The 21,784-nt window shown below is 35.5% G+C and overlaps 1 protein-coding gene across 3 annotated transcripts in view; it reads left to right on the top strand.

The window, feature by feature from the left end:
• The window catches only part of RIMS1 (regulating synaptic membrane exocytosis 1), a 182,409-nt gene that overhangs the window by 6,049 nt on the left and 154,576 nt on the right, over positions 1 to 21,784 (top strand). For 2 of the 3 annotated variants that reach the window (XM_010851270.1, XM_010851272.1), the window contains exons 4-13: positions 274 to 397; positions 4,087 to 4,133; positions 6,777 to 6,889; positions 9,032 to 9,162; positions 9,749 to 9,920; positions 10,025 to 10,178; positions 11,317 to 11,388; positions 14,777 to 14,933; positions 15,906 to 16,031; positions 17,684 to 17,746. In XM_010851270.1, the coding sequence (XP_010849572.1) occupies positions 274 to 397; positions 4,087 to 4,133; positions 6,777 to 6,889; positions 9,032 to 9,162; positions 9,749 to 9,920; positions 10,025 to 10,178; positions 11,317 to 11,388; positions 14,777 to 14,933; positions 15,906 to 16,031; positions 17,684 to 17,746 (1,159 nt within the window). The remainder of the gene's footprint in view (positions 1 to 273; positions 398 to 4,086; positions 4,134 to 6,776; positions 6,890 to 9,031; positions 9,163 to 9,748; positions 9,921 to 10,024; positions 10,179 to 11,316; positions 11,389 to 14,776; positions 14,934 to 15,905; positions 16,032 to 17,683; positions 17,747 to 21,784) is intronic. The other variant, XM_010851269.1, reaches the window with a different exon arrangement.

Below are 21,784 nucleotides of genomic sequence, written 5' to 3'. Positions count from 1 at the left end.
CTGATATTTCTCAAAAGATAGTTTGTGTTGTACTGTTTCAAATGACCAGTAATCTTTTATGGGGGAAAGAAAAAAACAAAAAGAAAAAAGTGTTTAGAAAGAACCATTTAGCTGACATTATATGGCAATCAATTTGCTTTCAAGAGCAGAGCCTAGATGATTAAACTATTTGTATATGTTTTGCATTTCTTTGTTAAAAAAAAAAAAACAAGAAAAGATAAGAAAAATAAACAACATATAAGGTAAAAAAATACCCTTCTTTTTAAATTCAAGGGGATGAAGTTCTAGAATGGAATGGTAAACCCCTGCCGGGAGCTACAAATGAAGAAGTTTACAACATTATTTTAGAATCAAAATCAGAACCTCAAGTTGAAATTATTGTTTCAAGGCCTATTGGGTAAGGCTAAAAAAACTTGCTTCTTAAGTTTAGTAAATTACATGTATTAGCAGGGTTTCTAAAAGAAGTTTATACATTCATACAGTACATGTTACAATGGATAGTTTTTTCTTCAAATATGGGCATACATTTTAGATCTTTCAAATCTCAATTTTTTAAACTTGGACTGAATTTCCTTCACTACATTTTAGGAGCTCCACTATTTAACAATTGTAGTATCAAAAAGTATGTATTTTTCATAAGTGGGCTATAAAGTAAAAATCTTTTCTTTTAATGGTAGAACTATTTATTTTTATTAATCCTAAATTATTATAGTGTTTCCTTAAAGAGAGTCACTTACAAACTCATCTTTTTGTGATATTTAAAATAGTAGTCATTTCATACATCTACATGACTTTTTGTTATTCTACTAAGAATGGAATACTTTTTCTATATCTTTAATTATGGATAGTTCCAAATTTTATTTAAAATCAAGCAAGTGTGAAATATTTAAGCATTTTAATTGGCCATGATAGTCTGTGTGATATTTTTAAAACTCCAATTTTCAGCATAATTTAATAATCTACAGTCAATGGGATATTTCTCTCTGTATATAGAGTTCCCATATTGGTATATTTTCCTAAGAAACCCACAAGTCCAGAATATTCATTTTGCCTGTCTATAATTTTTTGGAAGGCATTTTTAACTGTTTCATAATTAGCTTAATGTTTGAATATATTTTTTGAAATTATTCCTTTTTCTATTCTCTAAAATATTATAGAGCCATAAATTCAAGACTTTTTATGGAAGAGTAGTAACCTTAATTTTTTGTTGTTCTCATGAATGCATATCAATGCAAAACATGCAAGAAAATATAATTATCCTAATTCTCAAAGAACTTAAACTGTATGATCATATATTCTAAAGAATAATATACATATATAAAACTCGAAAGTGAAGGCAAGCTTATAGTCAATTTTAAGTGGTGATTATTAAGAATAAAGATTGAAGGCATTTGCAGAAGTATTGTACATTTCCATGCAGATTTTTTAAGAATAACAACACTATATAATTTATGCTAGTTTTACATGACGTGTTCTAGTGCTGAGGTAAACATGAGGCTGGAAAAGAGGTAAGTAAATTGGAGAATGAATCAAAAGTATAAAAAACAAAACTTAAAGCATTGGGCACATTACCAAATACTTTCAAATATATAGTGGTTTTAAAAGTAATCAGCCAAAATACCATTGATTCATGGTGATTTAAAAAATAAAAATTAACAGACAGTTAAAGTGGACTGGAATAACATTCAAATTATCTTTAGTGTAAAGATAATTTTAAAAGTATTCTTTGCAAAACAGACCTAAACCATCATGGATTGTGGGACTCAAAGAATATGGGAATACAAAGATTATATTTAAATAAAAATTAAATCTGATATCAACTTTCTAGTTAATAGGGAACTTATTAGAATCTTGGAAGAATAATTCTAGATGTATTTAGTAATTATGTTTCATGTAGTTCTATAATTAAAGCAGAAAGCAGATATGTATTCATTGTTTAAGGGGATAGTTATAGTGATTCCAAGAATCATCCCAAATGTAACTTACACGCACACTGACCACCATGGTCTAATAGACATCAGCCATCCTGAGGTACCACCCGTTTTTGCTAGCCCACCTAATGTAATGTTCTTTACCTTTACGATGGTAACTATAATTTTTTTTTTAATGATTGTAATTTTTATCCAGACTGTTTTACCACCTTATTTGTGAGCAGAACAATTTCAGAAGGCTTATATAATTGTCAAGAGGACATTTTTTGCCTGAAAATATTACTGAAGCAATTAATAAACATTAAATATATTTTAATTCTGTCTCTTCAAAAGAATTTTTTGTAACTTCTCCACAGTTCTTCTTTCACAGACACATAAAATTCAAACTTCTATCTAGTTTTGAAGTTTCAAATTTTACTTTCATAACTGAGGCTAATTTTCAAAGAAGTAACATTATCTAAAAAAATATTGTTTCTAGATTTTTAAGAATTGATTTTTTTGCCTTTGAATTTGCCTTTGAATTAAGAAGAAGGTAGAAGATAAATAGTTGCTTTCTTGTGTCTTAGGTATTGAATAATTAGCCTCATTATCACATAAAATATATATTTCAGACACATTATTAATTGTACATGATTATATAATAAAAATTGGCTTCCCAGATGGTGCAGTAGCAAAGAACCTGTCTACCAATGCAGGAAACACAAGAGACACAGGTTCGATCTCTAGGTTGGGAAGATCCCTGGTATTAGGAAATGACATTCCACTCCAGTATTCTCCCCTGGAAGATCTCCTGGAGGAAATGGCAACCCATTCCAGTTTCTTTGCCTGGAGAATCGCATGGACAGAGGAGCCTAGTGGGCTACAGTCAGTCCATAGGGTGGTAAAGAGTCAGACTCAACTGAAGTGACTTAGCACCAGCATTCTTGCCTGGAAAATTCCATGGACAAGAGGAGCCTGGTAGGCAACAGTCCATGGGGTTGCAAAGAGTCAGACATGACTGAGCAGCTGAGCACACATAACATACACAAGATTAATTGTCATTTGTAAGAAGTAAAAATTGTAGGTGGTTGGAATTACTTTGCCCAAAAATGTGAAAATGAAGAGTCAGGAAAATAAATCACCAAACAGAAAAACTGTTTTTGTTTCAATTCCCTCCAAAAGTGCAAAGAAAAATCAAAGTAAAGTTAGTTCACAAGGTAAGTGGTTAGAAATTCTTAAATAATATTCTGATAATTTTATTGGGACTAACTCACTCCAGTCTGCTTTAATTTGTCCTGTTAATACTTGTATATTGTTAATGGCCTTACACTGATACAAAAATATCTTGGAAAAAAGAAGTTAAATAGTTTAATACAATATAATTCCCAAACCCCAGGGTTCTAAGGCCACAGTGGATAATGGACGAAGCTGAGGTCATATTAAATATTTATTCAGAATAATTTGTGAGTGTGTCAGGAGTGGGTGTTCTCACAAGTCACTTTCTGATCATCTAGTAAATGGCCATATATTTAGCTAATTTGAGCATAGAGATATGAATCTCTGTATAGGGTTATATATGTGTATATTAATTATATATTCACATATATAATATATTTTGGCTTTTTTGTTGCTAGCTTGAACCATTTTTAATTTCCAAAGCAATCCATCTTTTTTGTTTTATTAACTTTGCCCATGATATTCACCATATTATTTTATTCTCAGGAGATGTTTCCATTCCTTTCATTCAGTAAACTCTTTCAGATGTGTTTGTAAAGCATATTACTGATTTGTAAAATATGTGTCATTTTGATTTTCTAGAATTGAAATAAAATATTGCCTTTAACATTTTTTATTTCCAAAACCTGCTGTTTTGGTGGTAAAAATATTGTGGCGATTTTAGCCACAATATTATTCTGATTGTTGTCATGTTAAAGTGTTTTGGTATTAAATATATAAAAACTTGTTTTTACTGAAGTTTTTGTGTGTGTGTGTGTGTGTGTGTGTGTGTGTGTGTGGTGTTTGACATTCATGCACATTAGAAATTGCCTTAATGGTAACTCTTGTCCATTTCCACACCAAAAGGTTTTTTGACACCACTGAGATAAAGTGTGGTTATGATTGCCTCAGGCAGGGTGGTTTAGCTAATGGGGTTTTCACCATGCCCTGTTTTTTTTAGTGACATTCCAAGGATTCCTGAGAGCTCCCATCCACCACTGGAGTCCAGTGAGTATAAAATTTAAGGTCTTTTTCAGTTATTTGATATAAATGAGTTGTCAACCATGGGAAATCCAAAGAAGATCTGCTTTTTTTTCTCTTTCTATTCTTTGTGTATGGGGGATGGGGATGTGAAGTGAAAGTGAAGTCACTCAGTTGTGTCTGGCTCTTTGCGACCTCTCCTCCATCCATGGGATTTTCCAGTCAAGAGTACTGGAATAGCTTGCCATTTCCTTCTCCAGGGGATCTTCCTGACCCAGGGATTGAACCCTGGTCTCCTGCATTGTAGGCAGACTCTTTACCATCTGAACCACCAGGGGATGTGAATATGTCTAGCAAAAGTTCAAAAGTCTTTCTTGGCAGTAGCCTTCTGCATCTTAGCATTTAAGATGCCCAGGGCAAAATTAATGAAACAGTAACAGTTCTATTTGTCTATTTGTTGTTGTTTAGTTTCTAAGTTATGTCTCTTTTGCGACCCTATGAACTATAGTCCTCCAGGCTCTTCTATCCATGAGATTCCTCAGTTTTCTCTGTATTTCACAGAACACTAGAGTGGATCAGCATGTCTTTCTCCAGGGGATCTTCCAGACCCAGAGATCTAAACTGTCTCTCCTGCTTAGCAGGCAGGGAAGAGGAAATGGCAACCCACTCTAATATTCTTGCCTGGGAAATCCCATGGGCAGAAGAGACTGGCAGGCTACAGTCCATGGGGTCACAAAGAGTTGAACATGACTTAGCGACTAAACACAACAACAATTCTAGTTGCCTTACATAAACATGTGTTTTGATGCTGGATTATTCTGTTTCATTGGAAACTGACTTCATGGCATGAGCAGTCTAGTGAAGGAAAACAGGCACAGAAGCAAATGATTTTAATTCAGTGTAACAGTGTGGAATATGACCATGAAAGTGATGGGTGGGGTAGAGGGAGATTTCAGTGCAAATAAAGGGGTTGAGGCTAGAGGGTTAAGTTATCTACAGGGACATTAAAGGGACTCCAAATGAAAGATGATAATGTGGGTAATGAAGTTTTCAAGGACAGTGTGGAAGTGACTTAAATATTTACTTTGCAATGTATTGGCATTAAATTGATAATACTAGGGCTTTATCACCAAGCGTTATTATGTAACCTAGCTTATTGGAATAGAAAATACAAGGTGATTTTAGGATAAAACAAGTGATGGTTATAAGAAGGAAATTTACGGGTGGGATAAACAAGGAAGTAGGGATCAGATGAATTAATTGAATGTATAGCATCGTGTTCCACATTCCCGCTAGACATGAGCCCACGGTTGGTTTTGAGTTTTCTAATATGAAGGGAGAAATGGGACCAACTGGATAATTTACAATGTTGATGTTGTATTTAAAAAAAAAAAAAGTCTATAATATTAGAAAGGTACTGTTAGAAGCGACAATGTCTTAGAACTAAGAAGAAAATTATCCTAAGAATACTTCATCAAGGAGACACAGTTAACAAAGAATTTTATAGCACTGTATCTTATATTTAAAAGTCTTTGGAAGGTGCAAAATGACACTGTGTGATTTAATTTAACCATATTGATAATTTGCATGTATGGAAAAAAGTGTGGATGATGTACTCTTGGGAAAAGGTTCATACGTACTGTTTTCTCAATAAAACTAAGTCTTGATGGCTGTGGGTTCAAGGTTATACTTGCTGGGGATATAGCATTCTGCAGACGCTCATCCTGCTGGTTGTGGACACTTTATCAGTGACCCAGGAAAAGTGGACTTTCATTTGAAAGGGGGGAGAAGACCCTCTCTGCGGTGCTGTGTGGGAAGCCACTGTCCCTCCTCCACAGGTGAATCACTGGACAGCATCCTCAGACAGTCAGGAGACAGATCTGTAAAATCACAACCGAAAGAGGTGGAAATCTTGTTTTAAAAGAGTGGTGAATACTATCTTAGTTTAGACGCAGCTCATAAATTATATGATACGTGCATTCATTTTAATTTCAGTGAGGGCAGTTCGTCATAGATGATCCTAAGATAATTAACATAATGGGTACCATCTTTCTTATCGTTAAAGCATGAAGCCTTTAACTCTGGATAAGGCTGTACAAGAACCTACATTGGACAATATCCTCTAGAAACTTAGAAAGTCAATGCTAACAGAGTGAAGCAAACAAATCCAATATGTGTTTGTATCACTTTGCTACTACTGCTGCTAAGTCGCTTCAGTCGTGTCCGACTCTGTGTGACCCCATAGATGGCAGCCCACCAGGCTCCCCTGTCCCTGGGATTCTCCAGGCAAGAACACTGGAGTGGGTTGCCATTTCCCTCTCCAATGCATGAAAGTGAAAAGTGAAAGGGAAGTCACTCAGTCGTGTCCGACTCTTCACGACCCCATGGACTGCAGCCCATCAAGCTCCTCCGTCCATGGGATTTTCCAGGCAAGAGTACTGGAGTGGGGTGCCATCGTTAAATTCCCTTAAAATAGACAATCCAAGAACACGTGAGAATAACTTTCTACGACCTCCCCACTGCAAGTGGTTTCTGCTCTTATGGGTGGCACTGAATTATGATTATATACCAATAACATATGCACTTAACATTTCATGAAAAATATGTATTCTTCACATATAGGTTATAATTATGTTGTTAAAAAATACTTAATTTCCCCCCTCATTTTAGGTTCTAGTTCCTTTGAGTCTCAGAAGATGGAAAGGCCTTCCATTTCTGTAATTTCTCCCACAAGCCCTGGAGCTCTCAAAGATGCCCCACAAGTATTACCAGGACAACTTTCTGTATGTATCTGCAGTGCATGTTGCTGACCATTAATGTCTGCTCCCTGCTCTGCTTCTGTCTTTAAAGTGTGTGGCTTTGCTTGAAGCCTGTGATATAGTCAGAATCATTTCACATCATCATCTACTTCATCAATTTTTCATTCACTTATTAGATTGTTCCTTTACTCACATATTTATTTGAACATATCTATGGAGTGCCTACAGTATGCCAGATGTGCCGAACATTAAGTGATACCTTAAGAAAATAAACTATCAATTATTTTTGTGTGTGTTGGATGAAAGTTTCTAAGGTAAGTAGTTTAGATATAATAAAAGCAAAGAGTTGTGTTCTGTTTACTTAACAACCTCATTGTCCTGGATCTTGGAAAACTTAAATTTAACATATTTCTTAACTTCTTAAGACATTTGATGAAACTCTCCATTACTGATCTTAGTGTGAAAAAGCTACAGTTTTCTTCACTACTGTTTTATATGTGATCTGGGAAAAGCTGAAGTCAAGAAGCATGTCTAATACAGGATATTTGTGTTAATAGCTGATAGAAAATCCTGCTTCACACAGTTCTCTAGTAGCTGGTCTTCTGCTACGTCGGTAATGTGTGCAGTTCTATGGTCTATTTTTGGCTGTTCTCCTCTTAGTTTTAATTAAATAAAAAAGGCAACTGTAAAATTGTTGCTGTTTTTAAAACCTTTCCTGGTTTTAGCTTCTGTTTTTAGTAGGTTGAAGACCTCTGTCTAGTCCCTGTGCCACTGTTTCAGTGCATGTGAGAATCTCTCAAAAATGCCACCTATATTTTAAGAGGGATAAAAATCCATCTCAGATTAATGAAAAACACACCTCTGGAATTAATTGAGAACAGAGATATGAATTGGTACAGATCTGGATTTGAATTCTTAATCTGTCCCTTACCTTACTGCTGCTGCTGCTGCCAAGTCGCTTCAGTCGTGTCTGACTCTGTGCGACCCCATAGACGGCAGCCCACCAGGCTCCCCCATCCCTGGGATTCTCCAGGCAAGAACACTGGAGTGGGTTGCCATTTCCTTCTCCAATGCATGAAAGTGAAAAGTGAAAGTGAAGTCGCTCAGGCATGTCTGACTCTTAGTGACTCCATGGACTGTAGCCCACCAGGCTCCTCCATCCATGGGATTTTCCAGGCAAGAGTACTGGAGTGGGGTGCCATTGCCTTCTCCTTACTACTCCCTTGTTAAATTAGCTTATTTTGTTACAATGACTCTTAAATGTATTACAATAAGTACCTATTAAACAACTTATCTTGATAGTTCTTATTTAACCATAAACCCAAAGCTAACTTCTAAATTAAAAAAAGAAAAAGAATTAAAGCTAACATTGTCTCCTGCCAGTACAGATACTGCCCTGACTGTATCCACAGTTTTGCCAGTAATATTTCAGTATGTGCTCTTTTCCTGGTTTTCTTTATTCATGCTATCATGAATCTTAGTTAAAGAAATATCGCTTGATCTTCATTTGGTTTGAAGGCATCATATATGCAGGATACCTTCCTTTTTGCTTTTCTTCTCTCATGAAAATTAACCTGTAATAGGTTAATTGAAAATTAAATGAGGAACGCAGCAGTACCTGGTATAAAGAGGCCTAAAGTAAATGTGTTTCCTGACCTCTTCCAAGTTATTTCAGTGTACTGTTTTTATTTATTTATTTATTTATTTTATTTCAGTGTACTGTTTTTAGCATCAGACGTTTTGTTTCAGCCACAAGTGGCGCTGCAGAATGCCTTTAGCCATGCTGTAAATCATTAAGATACTTATAATCACCAAACAGTTGCATTCAGCATTTAAAAACAAGAATAATTATTTCAATATTTCCCTCTTCCCTTATTATTTTTCTAAAATTTTTACTATTATTTTTATTTCATCACACAGTATAAGAGAGTATATATCAACACTGCAGGCCTGCCTGTTGTAAGTCATGTTTAAAATGCGTGAAGAGGAAAGTAAAGTTCTAAAGTGGTTATGCTCTCATGTCGGTATTCTTTGCTGAAAAGTATCTATGATTCAGCTGTATTTTGCAACTTGAAATGTCCTTCAAAAATAATTTTAGTACTTTTTTTGAAATTTTAATACCTTGTGATTTTTATAAATGCTAATTTCTGTGTCCCTTGCGCTTAGGTGAAGCTGTGGTATGACAAGGTGGGCCACCAACTGATTGTCAATGTTCTGCAAGCAACAGACCTACCCCCTAGAGTAGATGGGCGTCCCAGGAATCCCTATGTAAAAATGTATTTTCTTCCAGATAGAAGGTATGAAATTTTTTAAAATATTTTTTAAATAAAATCTTTACTTATAGAAAAATCTTTATTTATAGAAAAAGTAGAATTTCTTCTCCTGGGATATAGTTTCATTTAGTTTTTAAAGTTTTATTGAAGTATAATTGATATACCAAAATTTCCACATAATTATTTATATTTTGATGAGTTTGCATATATGTGTATACCTTGATATAATTTTAAAATATAATAGGTAATCCTCTATGGGGGGATAAGCTATATATTGTCCCTAAAAAATTCCCTCAAGCCTTATATTTCTTTAAAATAACCTGTCAATTAAAAATTTTTTCATTACCTTGTTTCTATATCTGTTGGTCTTTGAGAGCTACACCATTTAGCTTGTACCCTTGTGTGTGCGTGTCTATAATTGTAACAACTGCTTATATCATAGTTAAAACTAGAATTGTAATAAACTCAACTGTCTTTTCAGACTTTTATATAACAGGTATAAATTACAAATGGTAAAAATATTCCAAGATCAGTATTGCATGTAGCTACAGTAGGTGGCAGCATATACTTGCGTTTGCTTTTTCATTTACAAAGCATACTTACTTTTCAGTGATAAAAGTAAAAGGAGAACCAAAACGGTAAAGAAAGTCCTCGAACCAAAGTGGAATCAGACTTTTGTCTATTCGCACGTGCATCGTAGAGACTTTAGAGAACGGATGTTGGAAATAACCGTGTGGGACCAGCCCAGGGTGCAGGAAGAGGAGAGTGAGTTCCTTGGAGAGGTGAGTATATGGTCAAGACCCGAGTGAGATGCTTCGTGCAGCTTCTGCAGTGTGCATTATTCCTTATGCCTTTCCTTGATCTAACCCGAGGGCTGTCCTTTCAGATCCTCATAGAGTTGGAAACAGCGCTTCTAGACGATGAGCCACATTGGTATAAACTTCAGACTCACGACGAATCTTCACTACCTCTGCCTCAGCCATCGCCGTTCATGCCGCGGCGACACACCCACGGCGAAAGCGCCAGCAAGAAGCTGCAAAGTAGGTGGACGCTCTGCTCAGTTGCCAGGAGCAATTGTGTTGTTAGGTCTGAGTTCCATATTGACGTTCAGGGTATTTTTTCAAATGTTCATTAGAGATTATTGAAAAATTAGTCATCTATATAAAGAAGCCTGGCAAGACCGTTTTCTCCTTTTCCCAGTGAAAGTAATACATACAATATAGTGGAGTCATTCCAGAGGTGAAAGTTTAGAACCTGTGAATTATAATCCTTTGTGCTGATGGAGTTGTTCATTGGCTGACCGATGGGGCAGTTATTGCCTTAATTGATGGGTTGCTGTGTAGAATATCTTAATAACCATATAATTCCTGGATATTTTAGTATTATTTATAAGAAACATTTTCTCAAAAACATTGTAAAATCTGTTTGCTTTTACTCTTCTGATGATTGGAGGGGGAAAAAAAAGTACTTTTTTGCATTTATTTATTAATTTTTGAATTATGACTAAATCTCTTATTGGACAAATGAAACTTAGAAGCCTCATTTTGGTAACCTGGAATCAATGTTCAAATAATTGTTCAAATGTTCATATAATTAAATGTCATGTTAGTGCTTCTCTGATGAATTATTTCCTCAGATTAAATCTTTAATGCAGTGTAATGGCTAATTTTGAAGGCTAAACACACATATTTATAAAGGGACCTGATACCCTTTCAGTGACATGAGTTCCACAGAGTCCCAGCCGAGAAAGGTCTCTCTGAACCTTTCCACTCAGCCCCATCCTGCCTGCACTGTGCAGGAGGGTGTATACGTGGGTAGAAAACAGTATACACTTTGCTGTAGACCTTAATTAAAGAATAATTTGAAAAGTCAAAATGCTATTCTATGAAATCTTCTTTCTTATGTGTGTCTTCAGTGCTTATAAGGATGCTGAGAACATGGTGTCCTTGGAGAACAAGTACTTGAAAATCAACTGCACATGAACTTCGCAGAATATATATGTACAAGAAAATCACTTTTTTGCACCCTGAGACATTGAAGTCAATATGCTTCATTCACTAAAAATAAAGTGTTTAGTAGTAATGTAATTAGCATTTAAAGAGAAAACTGTGACCATGCCCTCCATATTTCCTGACCCGAGCAGACGCAGAGGTATCTGTTTGCCTTCCTGTCGTGCAGGGTCCCAGCGAATCAGTGACAGTGACATGTCAGACTATGAGGTTGATGATGCGATTGGAGTGGTCCCTCCAGGTGCGTGGGGGGAGCGGGGCGGCGTCACGGTGCTTCTGTGCTTGCTGTCCTGTGGGTTTCCTGACTTCCCTGGGTCCCACGCTACAGATCTATAGCACAGAGAAGTCTGAATGATATTATTCCATGGTGACTTGTGTTCCAAATTATTGAGAAAGTGTGAAATGGACTAGTAACTATTCGTTAACATCTCCCTTAAATTAAATTAGATAGGTTCTCCTTTAGAAGCATGGCTCGTGAGGTTAAAACTGTCAACTCAAGTGTTCTGAGCAGAAGTGAAAATATGAATTCTGAAAAGATATAGTTAATTTTTAAATAAAAACCCCACTCTCCTATGTTTTATATTGTATCTCTGTGACTTTCCTTCCCGTGTTTCTGGAAATAATGTAGCCGTCCATGGAATATACCGAGAAATGTGCATGGCAGGGTTTAAATTGCATGTGGCATGGCTTAACTTCAATGCTTTTGTGATGTGCTGATTATACGTAGAATGATTATACCTAGAATGTGTATGTACGTTTTACAAAAAGGAAATGCTTTAGAAAAGTTTACTATTTAAGTCAATGTCTTTTGTCATTGTATAAATTAGTAAAATCTCTGTGATATTTTGCAGTTCAAGTCTGTTTCTCACCTGACTCTAGTCAGAAAGTGAGTAAAACCAATTAGTAAAGACTTATTTTCTTGGCACTAACCCTGTTCCTTTTATTTGCTAATGAAAAGTAGGGAGATAGTCAAATGAGAAAAAAATTAAGAGAACATGTTAGGATATTAAGAACATTTTCTTAGGATGATATTGACATATGCCCCCTTAATTTGCATAATTCTTCAGACAGGGATGCACCTAATTTGAAGGCAGCGATTTTGGTAAATGTCAATAGACAGATGCCACACTAGTGACTGAGTTTACAATTTAAAGATTTTTTACGACTTCATTAAAACTGGGAGAATATTATGGAGAGTTCCTTTAAATTAGGTTTCATTTGCTCCCTGTAATTCAGAGAAAAAGTAGTCTTTGATTGCTGTATGAAGTGTCAGATATCCTTAACAACAATAAATCTGGCTCTGTATATCTGTATACTTAGATTACCCCTTGATATCAGACCATCAGGGAGAGTTTTAAATAATAGTGGATAATTGTGGATTACAGTTCATTTTTTGCTTTCTGAGTTTGTTGGTTTCTAAAAGGATCAGAATAATTAGACACACTCACTCTACATGGAAACTTCCACACAAAATTCAATAGAATATCTTTTATGAAATTGAAAGGGGGAAGGTAAATTATACCCCTTGGCATATTTAATAGAACTCAGATGATTCCTGATAGGAATGGGGTCTTGTTATCAAATCTTTCTAACAAAAATTTTGCCTTCCAATTACCTTAATGCTGTGATTTCCAACTTATCTAAATAGAATTTGCTTCTGTGGGTGGTTCTCATATTTGATTCACCTAAAACTTCATACTTTTATGATGAGGCAGGATAGCAAATGAAGGGCTAATATAATAAATATTACATGTATATTTAGTTGATCTCTTTCTAGGCTTAATATTACAATTTCTGAACAAGGAAACTCTACATGAAATTAAAAATAATACATGAATTGCTATTGTTTTTGTTATGAAAGTATATGAAATTATAAATTAATAGCACTTATGTTTATAATTATTTGGTTGTTTACTGATGTTTTTGTGGTTGTTTAGTCACTAAGTCATGTCCAACTCTTTTGCGACCTCATGGACTGTAGCCTGCCAGGCTCCTATGTCCATGGGATTCTCCAGGCAAGAATACTGGAGTGGGTTACCATTTCCTTTTCCAGGGGGTCTTCCCGACTCAGGGATCGAACCTGAGTCTCCTGCATGGACAGGCAGGTTCTTTACCACTGCACCACTATGTAATTATTACTTTTTTGCATGAATACTAAATGAAAATGATTTTGCACCACTACTGTTTACATTTCAAACATTCCTGCCATTCCCTATCTCCAAAACAAGAACACCAAAAGCTACCAAGTTTACTGTTGTCTTCACAGTATAGTGCTTCTGGACTTGTTAATGTCAACAAGCATTCTTAATTTACAAACTTTCAGAGTAATGGTACAAATTTAGCTTTCTCCTTGGAATGGAAAACTTGCTTGGAAGTTATTTCAGTTTTGTTTTTTTTTTTTCCTTTCAAGGCCATCTTGTAGCACCAGCTGCTAGATGTTTTTAGAGAGTGATAAAATGGCTGAATTTCTTTGGTGTCAGTATTGTCAAATCAGCCTTTATGAAATATCTGAAGACCTTCCTTATATGCTAAGTGAGGTCAAAAGATTATACAATCACAACAGATACACTGTTGGGGAATTTTAGTCTGCCTTTAAAAATGATGCCACATGGCCTTTAAAAATGATGTGGGAGTTATCACGTAAATAGATGAGCATTAGTCAGGCTGCCCAGTTAAATTTAATGTTTTCATAGGTTGTGTACATTTTATGTAGCTGTAAATATAGTTATTTTTCCTTTGGCCACATAATTTTTATTTTTCTTGCAACAATAGTAATAATGACCCTTTTGAAAAATACTTAACCTATTACTATGTAATTGAGATTGCTGTTTAACTAAATCAGAGATTGTAAAAACCTTTTTGTTTCATGGGAGCATGACTGTTAAAATTTAATTTGAACTATTAATTTAATTACTTTAGCTTAATAGCACATTTGTGGAATAGTTTCATATGTCCAGGGTAGATTTTATTATTATTTCTTTAGGAGGTTTAATTTGTTCTGTGTTATTTCCATAGTCATCTCCACCCATACCATATTTTCATTTGAAAATTGCAGTATTATCTGTGGTTCACAAAATTCACAATCAGTATTTGTAATAGTGAAGACCTGCTACTCTTCTTTAATCATTAAAATTGGTATGATATTGATTTTATTTTCTTATTACCGAAGCCATCTGAAACCCAAATAACATATAGTGTCATTTGGATGAAAAAATCAAAAAACACAATTTAAAAAGGCACTACATTTCTAAGCATTGACTTGTATATGAATAACAGTTCACTGGCAAGTCCTCGATTTGTATTGCTGAAAAAAAAAAAATCACTAATTCTTTCTTTAAATTAAGCCAGTATCCCAACTCATCATGATTTTTGAGGCATCATCTGTCATATTCATGTCAATATCTCCATGGTAACCTTTGAGTCGAGCCAAACTCTGCTTGGTCCTCATGCATGTGTATGTTACACTCCATACCTGTACTTGGTAGTTTTGAAGATAAGCCTGATAATACTGATTGCATGGCACTTATCTCCATAGGTCAGTGGCTGGTTTGGGTATAATTTGACGTCGCCACATTAGCATTGACATTATAGAAGAATATTGACTTGTTCTTCGTGTGTACTCTCACCAGTAGGTTATAGGTCTAGCACTCGAGAAAGCAAACCTTCGACATTAACCGTGCCAGAGCAGCAGAGAACAACTCATCACCGCTCACGGTCGGTGTCTCCTCATCGCGGCGACGATCAGGGGAGGCCACGCTCACGTTTACCAAATGTGCCATTACAGAGGTAGGCTTTGAGAAGGGCTTTGCATCCTTGACGGGACATTTTTTACGTTATGTGCATGTGTGCTCAGTCCTGTGGACTCGTGGAGGCCCCAAGGACTGTACCCCGCCAGGCTCCTCTGCCCATGGGATTTCCCAGGCAAGAAGATGGGAGTGAGTTGCCATTTCCTCATCCCTACAGGGGATCTTCCTGACCTAGGGATTCAAACCCGCATCTCCTGCACGTCCTACATTGGCAGGCAGATTCTTTACCAGTGAACCACCGGGGAAGCCCTGACAGCACATTTTTGTTATCATAACATGCAAACTTATAGGAGACTCTAAGGGCAATGAAAGAACGGTTTGGTCAATCAGTTATTTTTCAGAACCCTGTGTGGGCAAAATGCCATCTTATTCGTAACCCAACCTGTGCAACATTCTGTTCTCTAATCTCAACACATCTCCCAGGGCGTGGAAGAAGTTAATGTCACAAGCACGGTTTTTTAATAACTGTCTTATATTCTCTTTGCTTTTTTTTTTTTTCTCTCCTGTTGGGAGAAATTGTAGGATAATAAATTAGCTTGAACAGAGAAGTGGCAGAGAAAATAAGGTTAAAAGGCAGAATGTATTTTTAAGAAATTTGGTGCTGTCTCTTTGAAGCACTGTAAATGTTTGGAAAAGCATATAAACCATAGAGAATGTCCTTCTGTATTTCACCTAACCCTGAAATGCAGTTCTGAAATTTTATTTAAGTATGCAGATGAAAACTATGGTCCTTTTTTGATAGTAGTTCAAAAGGAGATTGGGGAAATACAGCACAGGCAAAGCAACAACAGATAATAAATACCTTTAAAACAGGTGTTTGGGGATATGGCCAGAGGTTTATAAGCCATGTCAGTTGTTTGCCAATTACTATCAGTTCGTTCCTGTCAGTCTCTCAGACTGCTTGGGAAAAATGTTGTATTTTGAGACATATAATTTTTTGTAATCATTTTAGGAGTTTAGATGAAATTCATCCAACAAGAAGATCACGTTCTCCAACCAGACACCGTGATGCCTCCCGAAGCCCAATTGATCAGAGAATCAGAGATGTGGACAGTCAGTGTTTATCAGAACAAGACAGGTATTTTTTCACATTATGATCTCAACATGATACATTTTCTTTGCCATGTTTTCATATATGATAGATATCTTAGCAGAGCACAAAAGACAGTAAAAGAATTCCATCTTTCAAAACTGAACTTCTCCCAAGGAATGCCTTTTGAGATATTCTAATAGAAATGCACCTCTAGGAAGTATTTGACTAATAGTATATTGTCATAAAATGTGCACTATTTTACAAAATCAGAATTTATGTTTAGCCAGTTTTAAATATACAGTTTGTTGTTGACTTACATAACTAAATCACAGAAGGGAGACTATATAAGCTACTTTTAAATATTTTATTTTTTGTGTATTTCAGTCTTAGGAATATTATTTGTATAATTGCGAAATTATGTTTTTTCTGTAATAAAAAAGTACAGGTCATCTGAAAGACTGTTACTTTCACAGTATCTGTGAGAACTTCAATAGTAATATTTTTTTAGTACACCTACTTTTCATAAAATGTAGTAACCTAAAATGTCTATAAAGTACAAAATGTTGAAATGGACTCTTTCTTCTATGGATGTGTATGTAAACTTAGTTCTGCATTTATTTATGAACAAGGTACTTCCTGTTACTTACAGTTACTGAAAATCAGCGTTCTGGTTCCATCGTTCTATATTTCCAAGGACCTGCTCCTCTGGCCAACCCTCTTCGTGTAGGATGTGCTTGACCACTAGCTCAGGGTTTGATTTAGTTGTTAGAGTCCCCAGCTGGTTGGATAATGTCTTCTGGGTTTTTGAAGTGGAGCGGTTTTTAGGGAGGGGTAGGAAGGGAGTGTGGTACTCGGTGGCCAGTTTTTTGCTGTGCAGTCAAGGACACAGAACTCACAGATAGCCCTTTAGCTCCATAATTGTCACCCTGCCGTAGAGGGAGTGGGGCCAAGACCTTCAGGATGGGGTGATGGAACTTACTGGGACTTAACACTGCTCTCCAGAGTAGGGTTCCAGGCTACTCAGGCTGGAGTGATGTCAGTTGAGGGTCCCTTTGTTGCCAGTCACCAGGGCCACCATAAATTTATGTGAACGAGGAGATAAAAAAGGACTTCTAGACCAGGGAGTTCAATAGAATGAAATTAATTTGAGTATAGAAAAAGTATCAATTTTAAGATAAACATTCCTAATCAAATATTTTCCTAGTCAGAAAATGAAAAACAGAAAATGAGATGTTACATTTTAGTGGCTGTAAAAGCTGAGAAATCCATTGTGCTTTGAGTTGCTAAAAAGAAATGAAAGGATCTAGAGTTCCCATTAGAAGTGGAAAAGCCAGATTTTATAGGGCTTTTAAAAGCTATTAAAATAACCAAATGTCTGGAATTGGAAATAGATTTCTGGGTCTTACATGGGAAGGGATCCATTAAGTTTTTTCTTGATACTCTATAAAATCATTTTGAAGTAGAATAGCAAATCAGCAACAGCTAGGACTTTGACCATAATGTTTGCACTTTATTGTTTAAATTTTTAAAAATACTGTCATGTTTATTTTTGTTTGAACTCTCAAGCAAATATGCTAGTGCAGACAATCTGGTTTCTTCCCTTTTCCTGTTGTCATCGGCATACCATTGGCAAAACCCATGTCATCTAATGCCTCATGACCTATCTGTTTCACTCACCACCCATCCTGTCTGTGCAGTGAGCTTCTCATGCTTCCCAGAGCAAAACGAGGACGAAGTGCAGAATGCCTACACACCACCAGGTAACTACAGGAATTTGGTGAAGTAACTGTGTGTGATGACTCTTTCCATTCTACTCTGCTTCCATCTCCCCCTCAGCGGTATGATTACAAATACGTAAAATCAATTTACCCAGTATTCAGTTGGTTTTGTCTTATATGGAGGTTGTGGAAAAGGTTCCAATATATTTGAATTCTAATCCAGGAAGACTGCTTTTCTGTTTGTACATTCGAAATCCAGAGGCTAGTGAGCCTCTCTGCAGAACTGTTTACACATTGCCAAAACCAAGGAACCGATTTCTGCAATTAAAATTCCATAACCTCGCTGTGAGGGGTCCCCAGGCCTGCCACATACACCCATCGAGGCACAAAAATCTGATCAGCTGTGCGTGGCAGTGTTACTGTTTACATCATTGTAAGTTAGCTTTGTTTTAGCCTTTTTTTTAAAAATTTTTGTGTGTTTCATATTCTATTGTTTTCTTTGTTTGATTTTAATAAAATCTTGACTGTTTTCATTTTTAATAGCTGACCTTCAGTTCCTATCTTGATAAAGAGTGAGGATATTTGACATGTAAACTTCCAAGCCCTCCAGTCCTTCATGCTGCCACCAGTTCAGAAGTGCTCCACTACAAACATTCTCATGAAAGCACATAAGGGTATGAAGGCTTTTTAAAGATGAGACCAAAAGGGGCATAATACCATCCTCGAAATTGGAACCTAGAGTTTTATTTTCATCTTATTACATCTCTTAGATCTCATATCTCAGATAAACCATCTTACAGATTACTTACAGGATAATCTGTGCATATTTATTGTCAGTATGGGTAATAGTATGTCAGTATGTCAGTAAGGGAAAGAAGTAGTAATTCAGTAAAGCAAACAAACCAACACACAGATAAACTCAAATATTGTGGCAGTAAAGAGGAGGTAGGAAAGAGAATGAAAGAGCTGTACTGGAAATCCTCCCCTGCACAGGCAGGTTTATTGCATCTTTGAAGACATGGGCTTCTGCTGAGGTGGTGAACATGGTCACTGCCATGACCATGACAAGTGCATATGCTTACCACAAATACGTGCTTAACACAAGTAAGCCCTAACGTTTTACATGTATAAAACATGCCTCGAAATAAAAATGGCTGTCTGTGCAGTGCCACAGTGAAAAGTGAGGAATGTCAGTTCTGCTTCCAAACTGGATAAATCATGTAAAATCATAACTATTAGAAAAATCAACTCAGATTCTTCATAATGCTGAAGTCTCAAGCTTTAGTATTAGTTGTCTTGACAAACAGTTTAATAGGAATGATTTCTTTACTGATTCAGAAAGTTTTCTCATATTCCTGTTGACATGACTCCAACCATAAAACAAAAGCAAAAAACAGCCTTCATGTTTATTAGGCACCAAAGTGTGGGTATTTTTAATACTCTTACACCAATAATATACATAGAATTACTAAATATGTGGTTTTTCTTTCCCTTATATTTCATTTCTCAAGGTAAAATGTCATAATATGCTCAATAAAATAAAGTAGTAGTTTCATCATTTTATAAAATTTTATCATCAAGATACAGCCTGTCATATTCACATAGGACTTTTAAGAATAAAACCTGTGGATTTACTACTTTTCAGTAAACAAGGAAAATAGCATTCATTGACTACGAAGAACTGTGCTAATTAATTAATGTATTTTTTCTCATCATCCTGACAAAGTTGTATCACATTAATATTATTATCTTCATTTCCCAGTTGAGGAAAGAGGCTAAGAAAGTTTTATTTGATATGTAATTTAGCAAGGATTCAAAATCAGTTCTATTTGAAGTTTTCCACTAAATTAGGTTTTTTCCCCCAAAAAAAACATTTGACAAGGAGTTAGTTTTGCACAAAGTTCAAACAATTTAAGAGTTTGCAAGTCAAACATATTTTGAAAACTTTACAAATTAAAATCAGTGCCTAGATTTTACATGCAAACCATACCAAACTTGTGTGCTACAGATATCTGTCCCATATCGTTTAATTCATCCCCTGCTATGATTGTCATATCAAATAATCTTTTCATAGAGCATGTCCTGAGAAAGTCATGTGGTACAGAAAATGCGTTGGCTTCCTTACTGTGTCCTAGATCCTTTGTACCTGTTATTTCATTTAATGCTCACAGACAGCGTCCCCATCAAAGATTATTTCTCCCGTGATACAGATGTAGAAAAAGGCTGGATGATTTGACTTGAATCACCCAGGTTCACAGTCAGTAAATGGCAAAGTCAATGTGGACCTTCATTCTGTAAACTGCGTGCAATTTTTCATTGTTTCCATTCTCTTCTGACCCCAATTACAGTGTACTCCTCCCCAAATCATTTTTGAACCAATTGCTTAGAAAAGTTATTTGGCAATCTATTTCGTAAGATAGTTGCCTTAGGTTTAGGAGTTGAGAAGAAGATTCTACTGTTTGTGAGATAGGCTGAATCATTTGCTTCAGTTTAAGTGTCCTTGACTGGTGCTTGAAGGTGGTACTTTAATACATTTTAAACCAATGTTTTAAGAGATTTCCCGATTCAACCATTAGTATAAACATGAATAAACTGGGAGGAGGGGGTGTTTGATATTTAATATGTCCTAAGCAAATGTTTAATCCATTATCAATTTATCAAACTTTAATGTAAGCCAAATGGACAATATATTTTCATAATTGATAGTTAAATTTGTAGAAATATTATTAAATTTAAATGATCAAAAAAATTAATTGACTGGGACTCATTTGTCCTATAGACAGCCAGAAGCCCTCATAGATTTTAAATGAATTCAGATGATACTAGGCCTTGTTCCTGCCATTTGTTCTGCCAAATCAGAATTAATATTCTGATTGCAGCTAATATCCATCTCACCCAGTTTCCAGTGATTGTTACCTGTTGCTGGGTTTGTATCCAAAAGCTAATAAGTGGAAAGGACTTGCCCTTGCTTTGTCATCTCCTAATCTTCCCCGCTTTACTGCCTGGTCAGTACCATGACCAGCCTTTTCCCTGAAACACTGGTTAGCATTTTCCTTCTTATTAGAATATTAACTTTTAGTCATATTAATTCCCAAGTTTCATGAATTATTTTGTTAGTGCTTTTTAACTATGAGTTGTTATTTCCAAAGAAGTAGGTATAATATTAAATCAGGAGTTAAATAGTAAGTTTCATGCCTGATACTGGATAGAGTATAGGTTACAGATCTTTTTCAAATTACGGCTTTTGAACTATAATTTAGAGTATCTTAATTATGCACACAGACGACTGTAATTCCATACTTAATAGTTCTATTCCTACCTTCAAATAATCAAGGTGGTCCTTCTGAGAAAAACAAAAGATTCATCTTTTTAGCTTTCTAGGCCTCTTATTTTGTATTCTAATAAAACTCACTTCATATATATTTTTCTGTTTTCTGCGTTTCTCCATTGCCACGTTCCAGACATCTTGTTAGGCACTATAAAACATTACCGCCTAAGATGCCCTTATTAGAGACCTGTTCTCACTGGGATATTTACAGGTAAGAGTCCTAACAGTGAGTCTCAGTTATAAACTAATCCCTAATCCCCAGCCTACTAAAAATAGCAAATGTACAGTCTAATAAAACACTAGCATTTCCTCTTAAAATTAATTATACACAGAGAAACACTAATGATTTCTAAAAATAACTTTAAGGGAGGGAAGGGGGAGGATAAACTGGGAGACTGGGACTGACAAATAAAACACTATATATACATAGTACTGTATTTAAAAATAGATAACTAATAAGGACCTACTGTGTAGCACAGAGAGCTCTACTCAATACTGTCAATACTCAATACCTATATGGGAAAATAATCTAATAAAGAGTAAATACACATATATATATACTGATTCACTTTGCTGTACAGCAGAGACAACTCAACAGTGTAGAAAAACTAATAAAAATCAATTGAAAGTAAAAATAAGATCATTTTAATTATAAAATTTATGCTAGACTACTTCTCTAAATGAAATCTACATACTCAAATGTCAGATTTCTAGTCATTGTCATCTTTTTTCGTTTTTTTTTTTTTTTTTTC

The sequence above is a fragment of the Bison bison genome, unplaced genomic scaffold (assembly GCF_000754665.1).
Source record: "Bison bison bison isolate TAMUID 2011002044 unplaced genomic scaffold, Bison_UMD1.0 scf7180017864300, whole genome shotgun sequence".
NCBI classification, from domain to species: Eukaryota; Metazoa; Chordata; class Mammalia; order Artiodactyla; family Bovidae; genus Bison; species Bison bison.
This window is presented reverse-complemented; position numbering and strand designations above follow the sequence as displayed.